Source organism: Pipra filicauda, unplaced genomic scaffold (assembly GCF_003945595.2).
Source record: "Pipra filicauda isolate LSUMZ 115617 unplaced genomic scaffold, ASM394559v2 scaffold356_size1356884_pilon, whole genome shotgun sequence".
Lineage (NCBI taxonomy): Eukaryota > Metazoa > Chordata > Aves > Passeriformes > Pipridae > Pipra > Pipra filicauda.
The window spans coordinates 229121-248645 of NW_024104483.1; the positions used below are offsets into that span (position 1 = coordinate 229121).

The following is a 19525-nucleotide window of genomic DNA, read 5'->3' on the forward strand; positions in this document are numbered from 1 at the left end:
AGGATTTTTCATTAAAAAATGCAGTCAGAAAAGGACACAGTAGTCAGTCTGACTAGCAGTCTGCAGCTCAGGTAGTACACAGACAACATATAAGGAAGAAGCCTTTTCTCCATCTGGGTTCTGTAGAAGAGTGAATAAAGCTCCCTGTTTTTCCTTCAGGGAGGTGAGTCCAGAACGCATCTCCTTATTTCCTTCATGGCTACAAAATCTGAGTGTGGTAAAGCCCCTAGCCCCATGTCTGTGTGTCCACTGTGTCAGCACCAGCATATGATGTTAACCACAGGGTTGGCCCAGGTTTGCTCATCTGTATGTGTGAGAGTGAGCAAATGCAGCAGGCAGCGGGGTTAATTGCTTTAAAAATTCTTTCTTTGGAGATACTCCATAGGCAATCTTACCTAAGTTGGTCCTACTTTGAGCAAGGGATTGGACCAGTTGACATCCAGAAATCCTTTCCAGTACAAATTCTTGGAAGGGTCTGTGATTCCACAGGGGCTTTTGGAGGAGAGGAGGCCTGGAAGGGCCCATTCACACTGCCAACATGCAGTCGTGAGGTATGAGCAGTGAGAACCTCTCAGCAGGAGACCAATACTGAGTCTGCCTTTTACATGTCCTTCAGAAGATGCTATTTGGATGTAGAAACTGTCTTTGTAAAGCCCATCCCACAACCGTAAAGAAATTGATGATGAACAGAATGAACACAATACCATCAGGCAGGTGTGTGAATAGGACACTGGCCAGGAGGTCGTGCTGTGATTAATTAGTGTCATCTTAACCATGACCTCACCGGTTGGTGGGCAGTTTGAGTCTTCTTACAAGCCTAATGTAGTGGCCAGGACAAGATTTCCTCTCCACCGTTGCACCCCTATCCCCCAGAGCTGTTTTCATGAACACCCCCTGTGTGTTTGAAAGCATGGGCATTACAGAAATATGAAGGTTATTCTCAAGGGCACTCACATGAATGCTGCCTCAATACACTTTAGAAAAAGCTGAAATAAGTTGTTCAAAGCTTTTTAAAAATTAGTAGCAAGGCCAGGCATAGGCTATTATAAAACTAGGAATGATCTGGCTCAAGCATATCAGTCACATTTTCTGATTTTTCTTTTTGTGAAAATACTTAGTATTATGTTGAACAAAGCTGGAAAAACAGTAATGTAATAAGCCCTGTGCAAATATCCACAGTACACATTCTGTTTTATTTCAGTAACTTAAAAAAAATTTCTAATATTGTAAAATGCAACTTAGTTAACTCCAGCTTCCCAGTTAACAGATGTGGATGATTAAAAAGAGGAACAGTAACAGAGAACTATAAACACTACACATTATATTGTTGCAAGTATTGAATGCAAACTAAAGAAAAATGACTAAAATGTGGAAGAAGAACAAAGCTAACAGAGAGAAGAAAAAAAATAGTATTTATTTGACAAAGTGAATCCCACAGGCACCTTCAGAGAAGTGAAACCTGGATCACCTCCCATTTATGAATCTAATTGCCTTCAGAAGGTTCCAAATCCAGCCAAGGACGTGGAGAAGATTTTACATTAGACAAGAGTCCAAGCATTAAAACTATTGCAACAGCTGCAAAGCAGGTTCGCAGGCAATCCTATGCTCATCAGAGTTCTATTTTGTTTCAAAATGCAGACACCACACGAAGAAGACCATTTGAGGTGTTACTACCCCATTTACCTGTAAGGGGCCTCTGCCACCAGGCAGGAGTCGGGGCTCTGAGTGCACTAGGGTGACCTTAATGGCACTGAGACACCAGGCATGGGGCCTCCACCCATAGCACAGGATGTGGGCTCAATCCTGCTCTTGGCTGGACTTGGGGACATGGAACTGCAAGAAGTTTGCATCTGACAGGTTGGGACAGCAGGAATTCCCCCAAAAGGAAAGCCAAAAGTTGGCTACCTTCCGGCATACTCCCCAGAAAAAGAAAGGAAAATTGGGGTGGGGGTGGGGGTGGAGTTTGTTTGTTTTGTGCGGGGTTTTTTTAATTGTTTGTTTGTTTGTTTGTTTGTTTGTTTTCTGCATAATTTTTTTTCTCCCAAGTCAAAGATTCTTGCTCTTGTCTTCTCATTTCTGTAATCAAAGCATTAGCAAAAAGTTAATGCTTCTAGGACAAGTTTACCAATTCTGCTTCTGATTACTGACTTCTTTTTTTTTTGTGAGAAACCTGTTCATAGTTAGTGTCTTGAGAAAGAAATAACCCCTGATGTGGATAATGAAATTCAGATTTTGGATATAAAAACTTCAGAATAACTGCACCTGACTTTTAGTTGCCTTGTCAAAGGACCCATGAATCCTTTCATGTTGGTTGACATGAATCTTTTATTCCATTAGAGCTAGATTACAGTCCCCAGAGGCTCAGCGATTTAGCTATATGAAAACTTGACATAATTTACTCTTCCATTTTAGAAGTGTTGCTTCACATTATATTTAATATTTAATCTACAAATAAGAATTGAATGTTAAATAATAATTGGCAGCAGGTTAATGCAGAAAAGAGGGTTTCCAGAAAAGCAAATGCATTTTTAGTTCCCATGGCACCACTCCCAATATTTGTTTTATACTCCTGGGAGAAAAGAGGAAAGCAGAACAAATGTTAAAACTCCCACACAAAATTCTCAAAGTAATATTATTATTCCCCCTAAGACTCTAGTCTTGCTGTCAGATTGCTTTTTCTGTCAAGTTTCCAAATTCTTTTATTGAGAAAGGATAATAATTATAATAATACAAAGTTTAAGTTAGTTTTACTAAAATTTTACTAAAATAGGTTAGCTGCAAACTCTCATTGAAAGAACTTGTGGAGTCATTAATCTAATTTGCACAGTATGATTACCACAATGAGAGAGGCTCATATAGACATGCTTGTGTAAATGCATTTTTTGCCTAATCATCGCCTTCATGGGAAAATTCCTGGTTTGTATCAGTGATCTCACTAATTATTCATACAAATCATTTTGTTTTTCAAAGAAATATTCACTTTTAAGGATTTTTTGTTCTGCCCCTTCCAATGATGTTGTATAACTTCTGATGTATTCCCATGTCCTTTTTCTTTTCAGTCCTGCTGATTATGCTTTGCATAATTCCTTGGTCTGAGAAAGAACCTTCCTAGAATGCTCAATAAATTATTTGTTTGTTTGACTGATTTTTTTAAGATTTCAGTTCAGTCAAGTTTATACCTTTGAGAAGGGGAAATGCTTTCAGAGTTCTCTTTGTGATATTTTATTTGTAAATATGTTTTTGATACTACAGACCTTGGTATTCTCAGAAATTAATTTTTAATTTGGCACCTAAGTGGTTGTACCACAGATGCTTGAACACTGAAATAAGGCCATACAACTTATCTGGAATTGTCAGAAGGGATATATAGTGAGGTAATTCAAGAAACAGAAAGCAACAAAAGCAACATAAGTAAGCCAATAGTTGGAAAGACACCTTAGCTTCTGTGTGCACACATAACAATTCTTCTGTTGTCATTTAGTTAGATTCCATTAGAAACTCCAGACTTCCCTAGATTAAGTGGAAGAGAAGCATGCAGAGCAGTTCAGATGAGATGCTTTACAGCAGATGTGTTAAGTAGATGAAACAGCTGCTTAAAGAAAATCTACTATAAGAAAACTCTTTTAGACAGTCACAGTCTTTGGACCAATGCCCTTCAAAAACCTAACTCTGGCAGCCAATGTTAAGCAGATAAATATTCTCCTGCAGCCCTGAGCAACTTAAGCAAAGGACTATGCTTAAGTACTCCAGACAAATGCTTTTCTGAATTTGAATCTGTCAAAGTTTTTGCAGTGTTCCCAAATCATCAACCCTTTACTACTTTAAAGCTGCTTGCCAAAACTCTATAACCCATTGATAATATTTTACCAGATCTGGTTGCCTCTAACAGTACCCTATAAATACCCTATAGACAGCTCTTTGCAGTCTGAGGAAGATAAGTCCACGTGCTCTAGCTGAATAGAATACATCAGCTGAAGGATAAACTAGTATATACTAACATCTTCGTTAGGTGAGTTACAGACTAGACAGGGTTTAAAGACGAGATTATTAAAAAAAACCCAACCCAAACCAACAATCTCCCCCCCCCCAAAAAAACCCCAAATAAAACGACCCAAACCCCAGCTTTACATGAATAAAATATATTTATGAAAATAATTGCTAGAGTTGCAAACAGTCACAAAAAGTTTGGCGATCTTACTTAAAGTTAAGCATCTTACTAAACAGCTAAATATTTGAGTCCAGTTTCAAAGTCCATTTTACATTTCATTACACTAGAAGAGCTGACAGGATAATCTTACAGCCATCACATCTAGGACCTGCTTTCTTAGACAAATTTGGTCCCTAGAAGCTTTTTTCTAGTGGGAAAGATCAGCAGGGACATTGCTCCCTGTTTGGTGCACTTCTACTTATGGTAGGTCCCAGCAACTCTATTTGTGCAGTAAGTGTGTTGAAAATATTAACCTTTAGAATGAGTTTAATTAAAATGTTTCAGGATTAGGAGTTCTAACATCAGTGCCTTCCCTGAGAGCAAAATGATTTTTGATTGCTTCACACCTGGATTGCTTGGGAGGTTGAGAACCAGCCTAGTGTTATTCCTAGATTATCAACTGAAGTAAGGCAACTGCCCTACTTAATGATTAATGATTATCTCAGATTAATTTGATGATCATTCTCTTTAGCAGCAAAAATCCTTAAAGATATTTCTATGACAGCTCTTCTTCCACAGGGTTGTAATTGGAATTCCAGAGCAAACTACTCTACAAATATTCCTACAGTTCTAATGATTATGGCTTATTTCTGTGCATAACAAAAGAAATCTGGGGGAAAGAAAAGTTCCTTGGAAAACAGCATCTCCCTAGTCTATTTTTCTGCATATTGCCAAGTACAATACCAAACCTCTGTTGATTTCCAAAAACTTGCTCTAAAATTATCATATTCTCAGTGTATGGCCTTGACTCTTCTACCCTGGGTTCTCATCCCTTTCCGAACTGAAAATTATGAAGTGCAACACTGCACTGACAGCAAGCCACGAAAGTAGGATCATTTTGAAATTAATTGAATATTTCTGCAGGTCAAAAGTTAAATAACTGTCTGAAACTTTGAAGATGCATTTTAGAAAAATCACTGTCTTTGCATTAATTTCCAGCAAAAAACCCCAAGTAATAAAAACCTTCCCTCTTCAATCTCTGTACCCAAATTTTGATGCGGATAGATGCGGATAGATGCGGATTAGAAACGAACAATCTTTGCTGCTTGGAAAAACATTTGTCACAGAAATATCTCATAAAATAAGCTATGCTCAACTTCACAAAGGTTCTATATTTGCTTTTTGCAAGAAAAAGAAAAGCTTTTACTTTTCTATTTCAGGATTACTTAACTGTTCTAAAATTCCACACTTTAATGTGCTTATGCTGAAAATCTTTGCATTCAACTGGTTTAACATTTCATCATCTATGCTTATATATGCTTATATGATGACCTAGATGCCAGATCTTTTTCTAAACCCACCACCCAGTGGATGAAATGGTTAAAGCACACTGCAAAATAACTTCTGCTGTAGCATACAGAACTCACTGCTTTTCATCTTTGCATCAACAGGTTCCTTGTATGTGGCAATACATTTTAAATCCCAGAATTTTTCTATTAGGCTAAGTAGAGAAGTTCTATGGTGTTACATTACATTACATTACAGCTAACATTACGTCTTGAAGAGGGATTTTCACTGCAGCAAAGTCTTGTTCATTAGGGTTTTGGAAACTTTCAATCAGCATTCCCGTTCTCACATGACTTGCTGAATCTCAAGGATTCATTCTTGCCATCTAGTGGCTTTGAGCAGAATTAAAACAAATCTGTTAACAACAGATTAGAAAGTTATTGTTTGTGATAAAAGATGGTAGGAGACATGCATTGGGTATCATCAACTTAAATCTCACCATTTTATCTTCATTTAAGAAAAACTTTTCTGGAAACTCCCTTAAAATTCATAGAATCATAAAATGGGTTGGGTTGGAAGGGAACTTAAGATCATCTAATTCCAACTTCCACCACTACCATGGCAGGGATTTTACCCACTAGACCAGATTCCTCAGTGCCCCATCCAGCCTGGCCTAGAACAATTCCAGGGATGGACAGCCTGTTCCAGTGCCTCACCACTCTCACAGTAAAGCATTTATCCCTAATACCTAAGCTAAACCTACCCTCTTTCAGTTTAAAATTGTTCCCCCTTGTCCTATCACAATATGCCCTTGTAAAAAGTCCCCCTCCCTCTTTTTCATAAAACAACACCAAACCAAACTTCATGCATTTTAAAGAACCTTTCTTACACGCTGCAGTTACACTTCATGGAGAAAATACGGTCCACTCTGGTTCACATTCTTGCAACAACACAAAATTCCCCTAGTATTACAAAATACAATTAAGTACTCTTTATTTAATTTTTTGAATCTGATGTAATTTAAAAAAAAAGTAATAATTGATATTAAATTTCAAGATAAAGAGATGTCAGTATAAAAAGTCTGGTCTATCACTGAGCACTTTGAATCTGCCCCAGTTTCATCCTCATTATTTCAAAAGCAATAACAAATACTGCATTTATAGCAGAAGTATCAGATCCAAAGAGTGAATTTCTATTGCTATTAAAAATATAAAAGAAACCAGAAATTTAAAACCTGATGCATGGATAGAAAGTTAGTGATTAAGAAGCAAGGAACAGAAGTCTGCCCACTTTTAGTAACTGCAAAAGATGGAAACTGACTTAAAGCAAAACCTTTTTACAATCTTGACATTTGAAATAAAGCTTCAAAAAAGAGGTTGTAAACTTTCTTAATTGTTTATTAATGAATATTTTTAAAAACTAGAAGAGGCATTCCAGGTTTTTTAAGGTGCTGACAATTTATTTTACAGATGCATAAAAGTTGCACAATTTGTATGAAAAATATAACAATAGTCAACTACAAAACAGTAGAGTATCACACACAGTCTTCAAGATTCTTTCTTTCTTCAAATTGTTTGTCTACTGCAAGTGAAAGAGCCTGAAGAAATGTTGTCATTGTAACACTTGGGGACTGAAAATAAGAGAACATTTTGTTAGACACACTACAGCAATAGGCAGACATAATATTTTATAAATAAAAATCACATAATATATATAATAAAAATCACAGTATCAGTAAGAGAAATATTTGACTTCCATGTTACAAAATTTTCAAAATGCTACAAAACAAACTGCAAGTTTATTTTACACAAGATAGCATGGCAAAGTCAAAGTCAAGCTATTCAAGGTCTTGAGTCAATTACTACTACTGTAGATTTGCTTAAAAAAAGGCTTTTAACAAATTAATAATATTATAAAGTGGCAGAGGGTTTATCAGGAATTATCAGAGAACCAATATCAATATTCATTAATTTAATTAAAAGTAGAATGCTGCTTGACAGGTCAATCCCCCATCACTTCTTCAATCCCATTTTAGATTATGGCCAGCACATAATTGTTGCAGTCTACAAAGCTGCAGAAACAAGTGAAATTTAGATCAAAAGGGGGGTTAACTTCAGGCAGTGTCCCAATGTCTTCCTGCCCGTCTCAAACCCAAAATAAATTATAATGAATAGAATAAACTCACTTGAATATAATAAACTTACTTGAATATAAAGTGCATGTGCTAGGAAAGGAAGTTTTCTCAGGACTCGGCCACCAAGACCTTCACTTCTTCTACAGTAAAACAGACACAAGTGCTGCTTAAATGCTAAGTGTTCACTCTTAGAAGACCTTTCCTTTTTCTTGTTTCTCCACTAAATTGCTCTAAAAAAACCTCAGATCACAATTCAGTACATCACTTGCAGCTCTTTTAGCAGGAGCAGGAAGAGAACAGACAAATTCTGCTTATGGGAGGTAATACAAAAAAGGAAGCGAGGGTACAGAAACAGCATAGTCACAGTTGCCTGCCAATGCTTACATCATGCCCTTCACATCACTGTGCCATATCTCATGAGTTTGGGGGAATGTCTACACCAAAAGGGTATGGTACAGACATAACCACTCTTGGAAGGACTTGAAAAAAAAACTGTTTCGAAGTTTGGACCTCATCACTACTGCTTTTCTCCTTCTACCAACCATTTACAGTTTCCTTCACCTCACCTACTCGATACATGTTTCTTGTCTTCTCCAAGCACCACTCTGAGTACCTAGACTGCAAACCTCTATCCCTGGAAAAACTTACATGCTTTTACTCCACTCCTCACCGGTTAAGATTGCATACTTCAGGAACAGAAAGAAAACACACTTTGCTAACTTTATGTTATTTTATTTTGTTCCACAGGGACCAGCACTTTGGAAAAAAACATTGCTTGATACTGTGAATATAATTTTTATTTATTGTTTCAAGAACTGTTATTCTGCAGTGAAAGACTATTTGCTCTATGAACATCCTCAGAAAACCATAATACTGTCCATTTACACTTCATTCCCTTCCCCCTTGCTTCTGTCCACTTACATCTCCATGTTAAATACTGATTTAGTAGATTGCTAGGTATTTCAAGACACTTTCTTAGCAGGACCTGAGGCCCGTGCTATTTCTGCTAACCTGCATTACAATTTCCAATATCCACTGAAACCTAAGGCATCTCACTAATCTGGTCAGCAATCTGTCAAGAGGACTTCAAATGGCAGAGCAGAAACCAGAAGCAGTACTAAGCCAAGTCTGTTCTGAGACTAAGAAATGTGAGCAAATCGTGATTGCTTCGACTTTTGGTCCCCTAAAAAGTTTTGCACTATCCCCAACAGAAAAAAATGGGAATGTTTCAGAACTCTAACTGCTATGAAATTCAGTTACTTTTATACATCATTCCACAACTCAATATATATATGAAAAAAAGTAGAACTTCAGAATCTTACCTTGAGATTTCTTTTAGTACAAGGCTTAGCCTTGACACATTATTTTCTACGAAGCCTATCATCTCTAGCTCTCTGAGTGTCAGAAGCTGCTGTCGAGGATATATTATTTGACACTAGAAAGAAGAGTTATACATTGTTGTATGAAAAACAAATACATTCAAAATTAAATTCTACAGTAGGAGTGGAAATACAGAGGAGGAATTAAATTTTTGTATTTTTGTTACTTAGGAAGTATGGTTAAAATGTCAAATTTATTGAAATAGGACATTTTGCAGTCTTGCTTTCAAATATTACCTTCATCAGTTCTTCCAAGCAAGAAAGATATATTCTAAATATTGCTGCAGCAGATGGAGGTCCAATGTATTGCTTTATGTCAGCCCTGTCTACAAAGGCCATGTCAATTTTCTCCGTAATATTTGAAGTAGTCAGGATAACTACATTGGGATACCTTCAAGACAAAAGCATATTTTTAGGTCACATGTTTTATCTCCTTTTCTGACTGGCAAATCAAGACCTTCCCTCTTATGACTCATGTAATTTCTTGCAATAAGCAGTCACATCACTCTTGTCAACCAGCAATTACATTAAATGATCTGAAGCTCTTGGCCAGTTATCACCAGCCTATTTCAATGCATAGTCTCTTTTAGTTGTTTCTCAAGTGTCCACAGTTTCTCTAATCCTATTCTAGAAGTGATATACATTAACTATCTAGAGCCTATTGGCATAGTTTCTACCACAAAAAAAAGATTTTGAAAAGAAGACTCATAAATTGAAACTTTAATCTACATGTTTTCCATTTCAATTCAGTAGAAAGTATATAGTTTAACTGGCATTGTGACATATTCTAACTGCAAATGTCTTCAGAGTGAGCTTAAAAGAGAACATATCCTTGCTCTAAGCAATGAAAGAACATTCTTAACCACAGCTGTTTTTAGATGAAACCTGTCAACTTTTATATATGAATAAGACATATTTAATTAGCTGCAAGACAGGGCCAAATACTAGGGCACCGTTCTGTGAACAGTGCCAAGGATGCACAATAAGGAAAGGGAAGTGGCAGGAATGAAAAACAGCTGGTATGCTGCACTAAATCCAGCATACAAAGTGGAGTGAGCAAGATTAACAATTTCTTCTAAACCATGTTTTGTCCAAGTCTGCTTTAGATTGACATCCAGAAGCGGTATATAATAAACAAATTCTTCATTCATCTTATTCTTGTCTCTCCAAGCACACATCATGATGATCTGTCCTTTTTCTCTCTCTATCTTTAAGGTAAGTATACAGCCTGCTGATTTGATTGTCCACTCAGGTACATGCAAAATACTCTGCTGGATTACTCCTATGTCTTTTCAAAATTAGCATCATTAACAAACAACAGTTCACTAACCAATTTGTTTTAGCATTCCAAGTAGGAACTGAAATTTAGCAGGAATCCTGAAATTGTCAATTATCTTTTGCTGTTCTAATAATATGAGTTTACCTTTTAATCTGATCTATTTGTGTCAGTACAGCATTTACCACACGAATAGCATCTGAAGGCTCTGTGCCTGCCTTGAAGGCACTGCGGGCTGCTGTGAGGCTTTCCACCTACAAAAAACCCAAACCAATCAACCAAAACAACAACAAAAATCACCAAACACCAAAAAAACCAAAAAGATTGCACATTTGGAGTCCTGGCAGCAAACAAATAACCCAGCCAATATACCCTCAGATCCTTGTGTCTGGTATCTAAAACTCCATCTTCAAAATCTGTTGTTAAGTAGGAAATTACAGGGAGTAGGAAAGGCATGTCAAGGAAGCAAAGTGTAGTGAGTGAAATGGAACACACCACCAGAATAATGAATACATTTAATTTAGAATGAGCTTCCCCATAGATATTTCAATAAAACAAGCTAATAAAGTACATACTTACTGAGTTGCTTAGGTATGCAACTCTGCAGAGAATGTAGACAAATGAAGTGAACCATATTAATGTATTTTAGAGCTTTACAACAAACGAAGAGTACAAATAATACAAATCTAGGCTACTTTTGCTCCACTTGTAAACACACAGCAGCAAGGAAGTCCCACCAAGAAAGGCTTCAATTAATTTTCAGCTGTAATTTGCCTGCTAAATGGCACTATGTTCCTTCCAAATCTCTCAAATCTGCAGCAGTCAAGATTAAAATTCACTCTTCTGCACAAAGCTGTATAGCTTACGAAATACCATAGATGTGCTTTTATTGTTCTTTACAAATGAGGACTATTAGAGTTTCTCCCCAGCAAGTTACTTCCTGCTAAATTTAATATACAACAATGCTATTGGAATCATACCTCATCAATCAGAACAAATACAAGAGCATCTTGGTCATCAACTAACTCTTGAATCTTCTGGAACATCTTGGTTACAAGCTTGCCACTCTATAAAGACACCATATGTAGATGTTTATTTCCTTACCACATAACTTTCCAAGGCTTACCATATTTAAAGATGGAAATACCTGTTTTTTAAAATAACTTTCTAATATAACTTCTATTTAAGCATTCTCAAACATGTTAATTATTGTGAGTAATCTTTGGTGCATACATGAAACAAGCTCAACAGAAACAGTGTAATTTCTAAAACACAGTGTCTACTTAATTAGCTACATCAATACATACCTCAGAAAACCATTTAGAGAAAAGACTGTGGCTGTTTATCTCAATTAACTGTCCATACCTGTACCTAAAGTATAAAGGGAAAAGGAAGTATCAACTCCATTGTAAATAAAAGTCAGTGATATCATTAACTCCTGCAAGTCTCATTCTCTCCCTGGGATTCTGTGAATTAGTACTTTAAATTATCTACTTTTCAAGACATAATACCTGTTTCAATTGTGATTTCCAACATGTCTCAGTAGAATTCTTCACACTAAATTGCTATTAGAATGTCTCCATTAGAACAAGTGCTATTTAAATATACTTTAAATAACAGTTACGATGCTAATTGCCTCATTCTTCTGTTCATGTAAGATTTTCTTCAGTATAGCAAGAACTCATATAGAAGTATGAAACTTATTTACTTAGCAGTGCATGGATCTCCTTATGACAAAATATTTCAACCACAGAACGTATAGCCCATGTTTTTCACGCATTCAGATCACTTCCATTACTTACGTTACGCCTCGTATCTTATATAACATTTATTTTTGTAAATAAATTTGTTAAGTTGCTATAAATTTTAAGGCTAATTCTTATTACTTGTCTGATACACAAACTGACCTCTGTAGATTGTGTTCTTCAGACAATCCAAGTACAAAACAAATTGGTTACAAAATTGCTACCTATTAAGAACAGGCTTTCTTGAACAAGAAGATAGAAATATCAAAATAATCTGTGATCCTTTGTCCTTTAATATTCATTGATGTACAATAGGAGCACAAATTACTATATTGTCACTGGAATTTGTTTTACACACCTAGGTACAAATAATGACACATTTTTAAAGGCATTAAATATCATAGACAGTCTATCAGATCAGTTTTATTGCTAGGTGGGTGCAGTATTAAAAAAAGGATATTAGCACTTGGCACAAGTTACTTGAAATCAAATATTACATATATTTGGGCTAGTGAAAAAGAGCAACTAGTTTACAAAGTAAACTAAGGTGAAAAATTTCAAAAAAATTATCACCTGTATGACAGTCGAATTGTCAGCTTCTGAGCCAATGCTTTACAGAGAGAAGTTTTCCCAGTTCCAGGAGGGCCTGGTTTGAAATCAGATCCATACATTACACAGAATTTGCATCAGATTGTTAATGACATGTAACAGCTTTTTAACTACTCTATTTCATCATAGAACTAATTGTAGAATAAAAACACAGTAGGCCAGAGTATTTTGAGAAAATCGCTTATTCCACTACAGTCCTAGAGCCAAACAGGCAAGTACAAGCATAGTGATTCATACAAGAGTATGAATCTATGAGAAATCATGTGTGGGTGCTAAACAAACTGTTAATGTCAACCAAGTGACAGTACTTTCATTCAAAGCCAGTACTGGCATTACAGCATAAATGTATTTCACACTGCAACAGTTGCAGATTTCCTAGAATTAATTTCTTTGTGATCACAATAATAAGCTCGTTATTAAAATTAAATATATCTATCATAAAAACATTGCTAACAGTCTGAAATAAATAGTTTTTCAAACAAAAACATCCTGCAGCTTTTATATTGACAGTTATAACTTAAGTACAATCAACAAATACTTCCACTATGATCTTTTATTTTTGAACATTATTCTTGATGACAAAATTGCAATTAATCAATAGCAAGCTGCATTTTGCAAGCAAATGGATTCATCTGATGCTAATCTCATTTCTGGTATAACTTCCACAGTAAGCTAGGACTGACTGAAGGTTACAGCTTCACTGAAACAACTAAATTAGTGAGAGTACTGCCTACATACTTGGCAATAGAACACACAGTGTAAAAGTGTAAAAAACACAACACATAGATTTATTTCCCAGTTTCCTCAAAGTTTTTATAAAGCCATAACTAACAAAATATTTAATACTGGGATAGAAGTGAAACTAATATATGCCTCCTAATGTTCTCAGTATCTGCATAATTTCTGCTCTTTATGTAAAAAAGCTGCAATATCACTTAAAAATGAAAATTAAAAAACCCCATGGTTGTCACTGCACTGTAAATTTTAGAATTTAAATTCCTGCAAAACACAGTACACATGAATATTGATTTCACTCTGACATTACACTTAATTTAAACTTGTATAATAAAGAGGATATTTCCCTGCTATTTTTGTATCATCTAATTTCACTACAACAGGCCTGCAATACAATTTTTGCCAGAAGGAAAGTATAAACAGTTGGCAACAAATGTACTCGATTTAAGAGAGATCGTTTTTACCATGCAGCAAAACAACTCTGTTCCATGATATCAGGTTGCTGTCGACATTTTTGTCAGAGAATAATAATGTTGTTGTCACGTAATCAAGTAACTAATTGAAAAGGAGAAAAATAGACACTTAGAGACATAAGAGCAAATACAATTACAGACAGAAGCAATCTCCTAATCATGCCTACTGCGTACTCATAACAACAACAACAAAAAAATAGCTCATGTCTTTTAGTCATAGGCAAACTTATTTCTCCAAAGTATGGGAATTAATTCCTGTCCTACTCTCAAGAATATGAATAGAATGTACTGGGCACAAATAGAGACCTAGAACTTTTAAATTAATAAATTAAATGCTTTAAGGAAGCGAAATTATTTTCGTTTTCCATTGTCCCACTTACAGTGCATCTATAAAACACAAGCTGCCCAAGCACAGAGGGTCAAAGACTCAAACTCTTGGTACTGTTTGTACAGCTATACATTTGTTCAGTTTGTTTTACTAAGCCCACCAAAGCATTTCCTTTCACATTTTACTTCATTTTTACTGAAGCATTTGTATCAGCTACTGCAACAAATTTGTAGATTGTTTACCCTTCCAAATAAGGGAAGTTTCATGTACTTCCCTGAATGCTTGCTTCTAAAAATACTGCTACTTTAATTTAGAATTTCTAGAATTAGGAAGTAGAGAACTCTTTCAGCAAAATGATTATGAACTTCAGGTGTGAATCTATACTGACTTTTACCTATCATAACACCTGATACCACATTACCTTCTGTCACTCTTACCTGTAACATGCTTTTGATCCACAGGTGTTAACAGGACAATATGACAGTACTCCTGCAAAATCTCATGCTCACAGTGGAGCAGTTACACAACAGCAAAAACAACTGAACTTAATCCACATGTTTTTCAATATTCCATGGACACAGACTGTACTATTTTGAAAATTCACAGCAACCATTTCAGAGTCCATAGAACCCAACCATGCCCAGGCAGTTCCATGCTTTAAAGAATGAAGATTCAGCACAATTATTTTTACAGAAGTAGTCCTAGTTTCAGTCATTAAAAGCAACCATTTCGTTCTACCAGTATACACTTACAGTCAACAGTGATCAGCTTGCTGTTATTTAGTACATCAGCAAGTCTAATTAGATAAGTCTTGTCATTTCATAGATGACTTGGAAATCAGTTTCATAAATTAGACAAACATGGACACGTTAATTCATATTTACCTTATAAATGAAGTACAATCACTGGAATGTTTTGCTTTTCTATATTTGTTTATAAAGACTTAAGTGAGAATACTGTACCTATGGTATTACAAACAAGCTAACGAATTAATTACTTGTGTCCAAAAATGTCAGTTAGAAGCCTCTTTTTTTAAAGAAGCACAATAAACATTTTAATGAGTGCTGTCATAAGAACAACTGAGTTGAGTCACTTGTGGTTTATAGTCACATCACAATTACTAGATTCCAGATTGCGGTATTTCTGTTCTACGAGCTCTGGCATTTATTATCACAACCTTTGATGAATGCACAGAATCTTCGAGCCAGAAAATGATCCCATGGAACTGTTCTGCCTCTTTCAAACGTCTCACCAGCATTCAAGTGGGAGCACACTCCAATCATTCAGTGTGCATTTTATGAACAGTGACAGTGCTGGCTGACGCTACTGCCAAGCCAATTAATTGTTTAGCTGCTGCCAGAAACACACAGTTCAACTCCCATCCCCTTCTGCCTAGCCTGCACCCACCACATCTCCAAGGGATGCAGTAATCTTCAAACAGGCCTCATTTCAGCTCTTACTTCTCCTCAAGCAATCTTAATTGTTATTAATTTTCAACTTACGTTTGCTTTTACTTCACTGTCATATATGAGACTTTCCCAAAGGCCGTGGAATTCAGCTGGAAAAGCAATATATTATATACTTGCTTAGGATAAATCAGCCTGGGAACTTGTAGCCTATCATTGCAGCACAAAGCAGTTTTCAAATTATTCTCAACTAAAAATAGATAAATGAGAGCAATCAAAATATCTGTAAAAAAAATCATGAGTTATTTTTCTCAAAATGCAAACACTACTTCCTAACAGACAAATTCAGCAGTTTCTCAAATTGCTCAAATCCATCAAATAATTGTGTTGAGAAATTAATGTTGATTTCTTAACATGAAAGGACAAATATAATTCTTTCCACCCTCAAGAGGCGGTGGACCTACATTTCTCCAAGACAGAGAGCTAGGAGAAGTTGGGGTGGGAGGAGGGTTCTAAGGCAATTTTTATTATTCAGCTTTGCCTTTTTTATTTTTTTTTTTAAATTAACATCAAGATGTAGAGGACCAAAAAAAGCATGTGGCTGAATAATGCACAAAAAACTGAAGTTGTCATTTGGGTATCATTCATTCCTAGCAGTTAGTTTCTTACTTTCAGCAAACAAAAGCAGAAAAGACTGAGCAACTATAAACCACAATAATGTAGGAATAATGTCAATGTATCAGATTGAATTCTTTCTGAAAATAAATGTAATAGATAGTTAGGCATTTTGAAACATGGAGAAAGTAGGAAACACTTCAGAATAACTGTTTGTTTGAGCTTAAGCTCACACCTGTGCTTCTCCTTCCAGGCACAGAATCCAACTTCCCCAAGCTCAAGATAGTAACAGGCAGGTCGTGCTCTATTGCAGAGCAAAGCCTTATTTTTCTCTTCAGAAAACATTCTGAGGACTCTAGATCTCTTTGTTTGTCTGTTTCAGATATAAAAACGACACTGCCTTGGGGGCTGGAAGCCAGCAGTGAGATCTGGAAAATGAGTATTTAAAGTGATGAGTTTCCTGTGGGTCTTCAAGTCAAAATTTGGAATGCAGCTTGTAGGATTAAAAACTTCAATGCTTCTGATTATGCCTATACATTTTAGACCACAAGACCAGTTATTTCCACACATCCATGAGTATTATAGAAATAAATGACGTGTTTTGGAACCACTGTAGCAGTTCAGTCAAAACCATAAAGAAAAATGTCCAAATATATTGGTTCCACAGACAAAGGGCAAAGTTAAACAATATATACAAATAATACCTTTAACAGATAACCCTATAAACCCTTCTAGCCTTTCTAAGGTTTTCTTTCATTGTAATTGCTCTAGACCTTCCAGAAATATCCCATGGGTACCTGCTGGCAGCACCCAGTGGTGAGCTGCAGTGATATCCTCATTTTCTTCTTCCAGGTTCTCAGAGGTTGGTCCTTCTTCATTCAGATGAAAAATATGCAGAGAAAGACTGCTTTTGCTCAAGTCAATAGGCTAGAATGAACATGAAAAGACTTCTAATGCATCATATTTCTCATTCAAAGCTAATTATAACAAAAGACAGCTACAGTTTTCAGCTGGCATTCATCTCTGAAGCCTACTATTTCTGTTTCAGACATTACTAAGCAGTGTAGGCCCAAAAAATTAGCCATGTTTTCCTGGTTATATTAGTCAGCCTAATAAGAGATATTATGTCATCCTATAGACCTTGTCTTGCTTATGTCCTTAGGCCACCACCAGTCTACCTACAACTAGTTCACAGGCATATGAACAGAGCTGTACATTCTTGACTGCAAATACCTGTCTGTCTTTCAGCTTCAGCTCCGTATCCACAATCGACACAGACTGCACATTGTTCTTAAGGAAACTGTCATCAAACTCTGTCCACTTGTAATCACCAAACACAATGGTATGTCTGTTCAACAGCTTTAGGACACTCATCCTAATATCTTCTTTCTTGGCCACACTAACGAGAAAGGAACACCATTACTACATGGCATTGACATTTATAAGGAAATATGAATTAGTGTCAGAGTGCATTATTTCATACACTAAGTCTTCATGGAAAACAGATTCCATCTCACACCCACAAAACCAACAAAACAACCAAAAAAAACCCAATACAAAAAAACCCACTTAACTCCCCCATGACATTCTGCAGGAAAAAAGAAAAAACCCTATCAAATTCAGTCTGTTTGCAAAAGCAACAAACTTGATACTTGTTTTTAATTTGTGCACTAAAAGACACAATCCAAAGAATACTATTTGCTCTGTTTGAGATCATATCAGGGGACACAGAATGACACAGCTAGAAGACTTCAAGAATGGAAATCAGTTATGCAATCTGATTGTGTTTCAGCAGAAAAAACAGAAAAACTCATAGCCAAGCTACTAGACTGAATGTGGTAAGATTAGCTTGGAAGCTCCATTATACTTTCAAGTCTGAGGGCAGCTGGTACCTCGGACATACTATAAGCAGAATTCCAGTAGAAGAGAAAAAAGCTACAGGAAAAGGAATGCCATTTGAAGATTTCAGAAAGGCTTTAACTTAGTCTTGCAATTTCAGTGAGGTATAACCAGTGCAAATTCCAACTTCCTTGTTTTTTAAGCCTGACAAAGAGAGAGCTGTGGATATTTTACAACTTGATTTTTGCAACAACTTGGACACGCTCTCCTATTGTATTCAGATAGCCAGACTGTTAAGATAAGGACTGGATAAATGGACAGTGAGGTGGTTGGACTGTTCAGCTCAGAGGGTTGTGATTATTAGTACAAAGACTAAGCAGAGCTGCCAATAACTCAGGCTGGAAGAGGTGGGGGGGTACTGTTAACACTGGTTTTACACCCTCATTTACACCTTTGACAATGGAATGGAAAGCAATTGCAGCAAGTTTATGGATAACACCAAAGCAGGGAGACTGTCAGTACTCTAGAGAGCAGGGCTGCCATTCAGAGGGACCTCTGCAGGTTGGAGATATAGTTTGACAGGAACTTCTTGAGGTTCAACAAAAGTAAACATGAAATCCTATCTCTCCATTCACTGCTCAGATAACAGAACAGAGCAGAGGTCAACCTGATGAAGAGTAGTTTTGTAGAAAAGGGCCTGGGGTACTGCTGGACAAAATGGCAGTGAGCGAGCAGTGTGCCCCTGCTACAAATAAGGTCAACCTTATTTTAGGCTGTGCTACCAAGAGTGTCAACATTAGGGAAAGCGATTCTTTCCATCCACTGCCTTTGTGGGACCACATCTGGAGTACTGCGTGCAGTTTCAAGCTCTGCCATAAGAGAGACAAGGATAAACCAGAGCAAGTCCCGAATGTGGCCACCAACTTGATTATCAGACGAAATTGAGAGAAATGGATTTGTTCAATCTTAGGAAGAGACACTTGCGTGGAAACTCATGGGAGAGCACAGAGATGGCAGAGCAGAGTCCTGTGGGCTCCTGAGGGTGCACAGCAGGAGGCCAAAAGGAAACAGACACAAGTTACAGAAAGTTACATGGTGATCACAGAGACCTGCTCGATTTCTGATGAACTTCCACATGGATCTGAACGTTGTCACACACGTTTGGGAGCGCTTGCTTCAGCTCCCCTGCGGCATCATCCATCCTTCTCGCTCCTAGGGGAAAAACGATACCAAGGAGAAGCAATTCCCAGGGTCTGCTATACGCCCAGGGCACAGCCAGTCCTTTCCCGGTGCCCCGTCCGCATGCACCTCGCCCACGGCAAGGATCGGGATCGGCACTTCCCTCCCTCAGGAGATGGCGACGTCAGCCTCGGGATACGCCGCGAGCGCGGCCGGGCCGCTCCTGCCCTCAACGCTGGACACAGGGAATCACCTCACGGCAGGCACGGTCTCGGGAGAGACGCGCCAGCGCAGCGGGAAGGAGCCCGGGAGCGCGGGACGAACCCGAGGCAGCACACTGCGGCCGCCACTCGTTCGTAAAGGGCGCGCTGAG

General features: G+C 37.1%; 1 protein-coding gene across 2 annotated transcripts; it reads right to left on the reverse strand.

The window, feature by feature from the left end:
• Positions 1–6824: 6824 nt before the first annotated feature.
• On the reverse strand, positions 6825–19522 carry TRIP13 (thyroid hormone receptor interactor 13). 2 transcript variants are annotated; one of them, XM_039384452.1, is made up of 14 exons: positions 19406–19522; positions 19083–19185; positions 17368–17533; positions 16932–17061; positions 15616–15671; positions 13777–13867; positions 12542–12614; positions 11531–11594; positions 11204–11290; positions 10371–10477; positions 9185–9338; positions 8891–9003; positions 7639–7708; positions 6825–7064 (listed from the first exon to the last, which is right to left on the reverse strand). In XM_039384452.1, exons 2-14 carry the CDS (start codon positions 19172–19174, stop codon positions 6969–6971), a joined length of 1299 nt encoding a protein of 432 aa, XP_039240386.1. In that variant the 5' UTR covers positions 19175–19185; positions 19406–19522; the 3' UTR covers positions 6825–6968. The 2 variants fall into 2 exon arrangements, with proteins under 2 accessions (XP_039240386.1, XP_027603191.1); XM_027747390.2 differs by having other exon boundaries at positions 19282–19522.
• Positions 19523–19525: the final 3 nt, after the last annotated feature.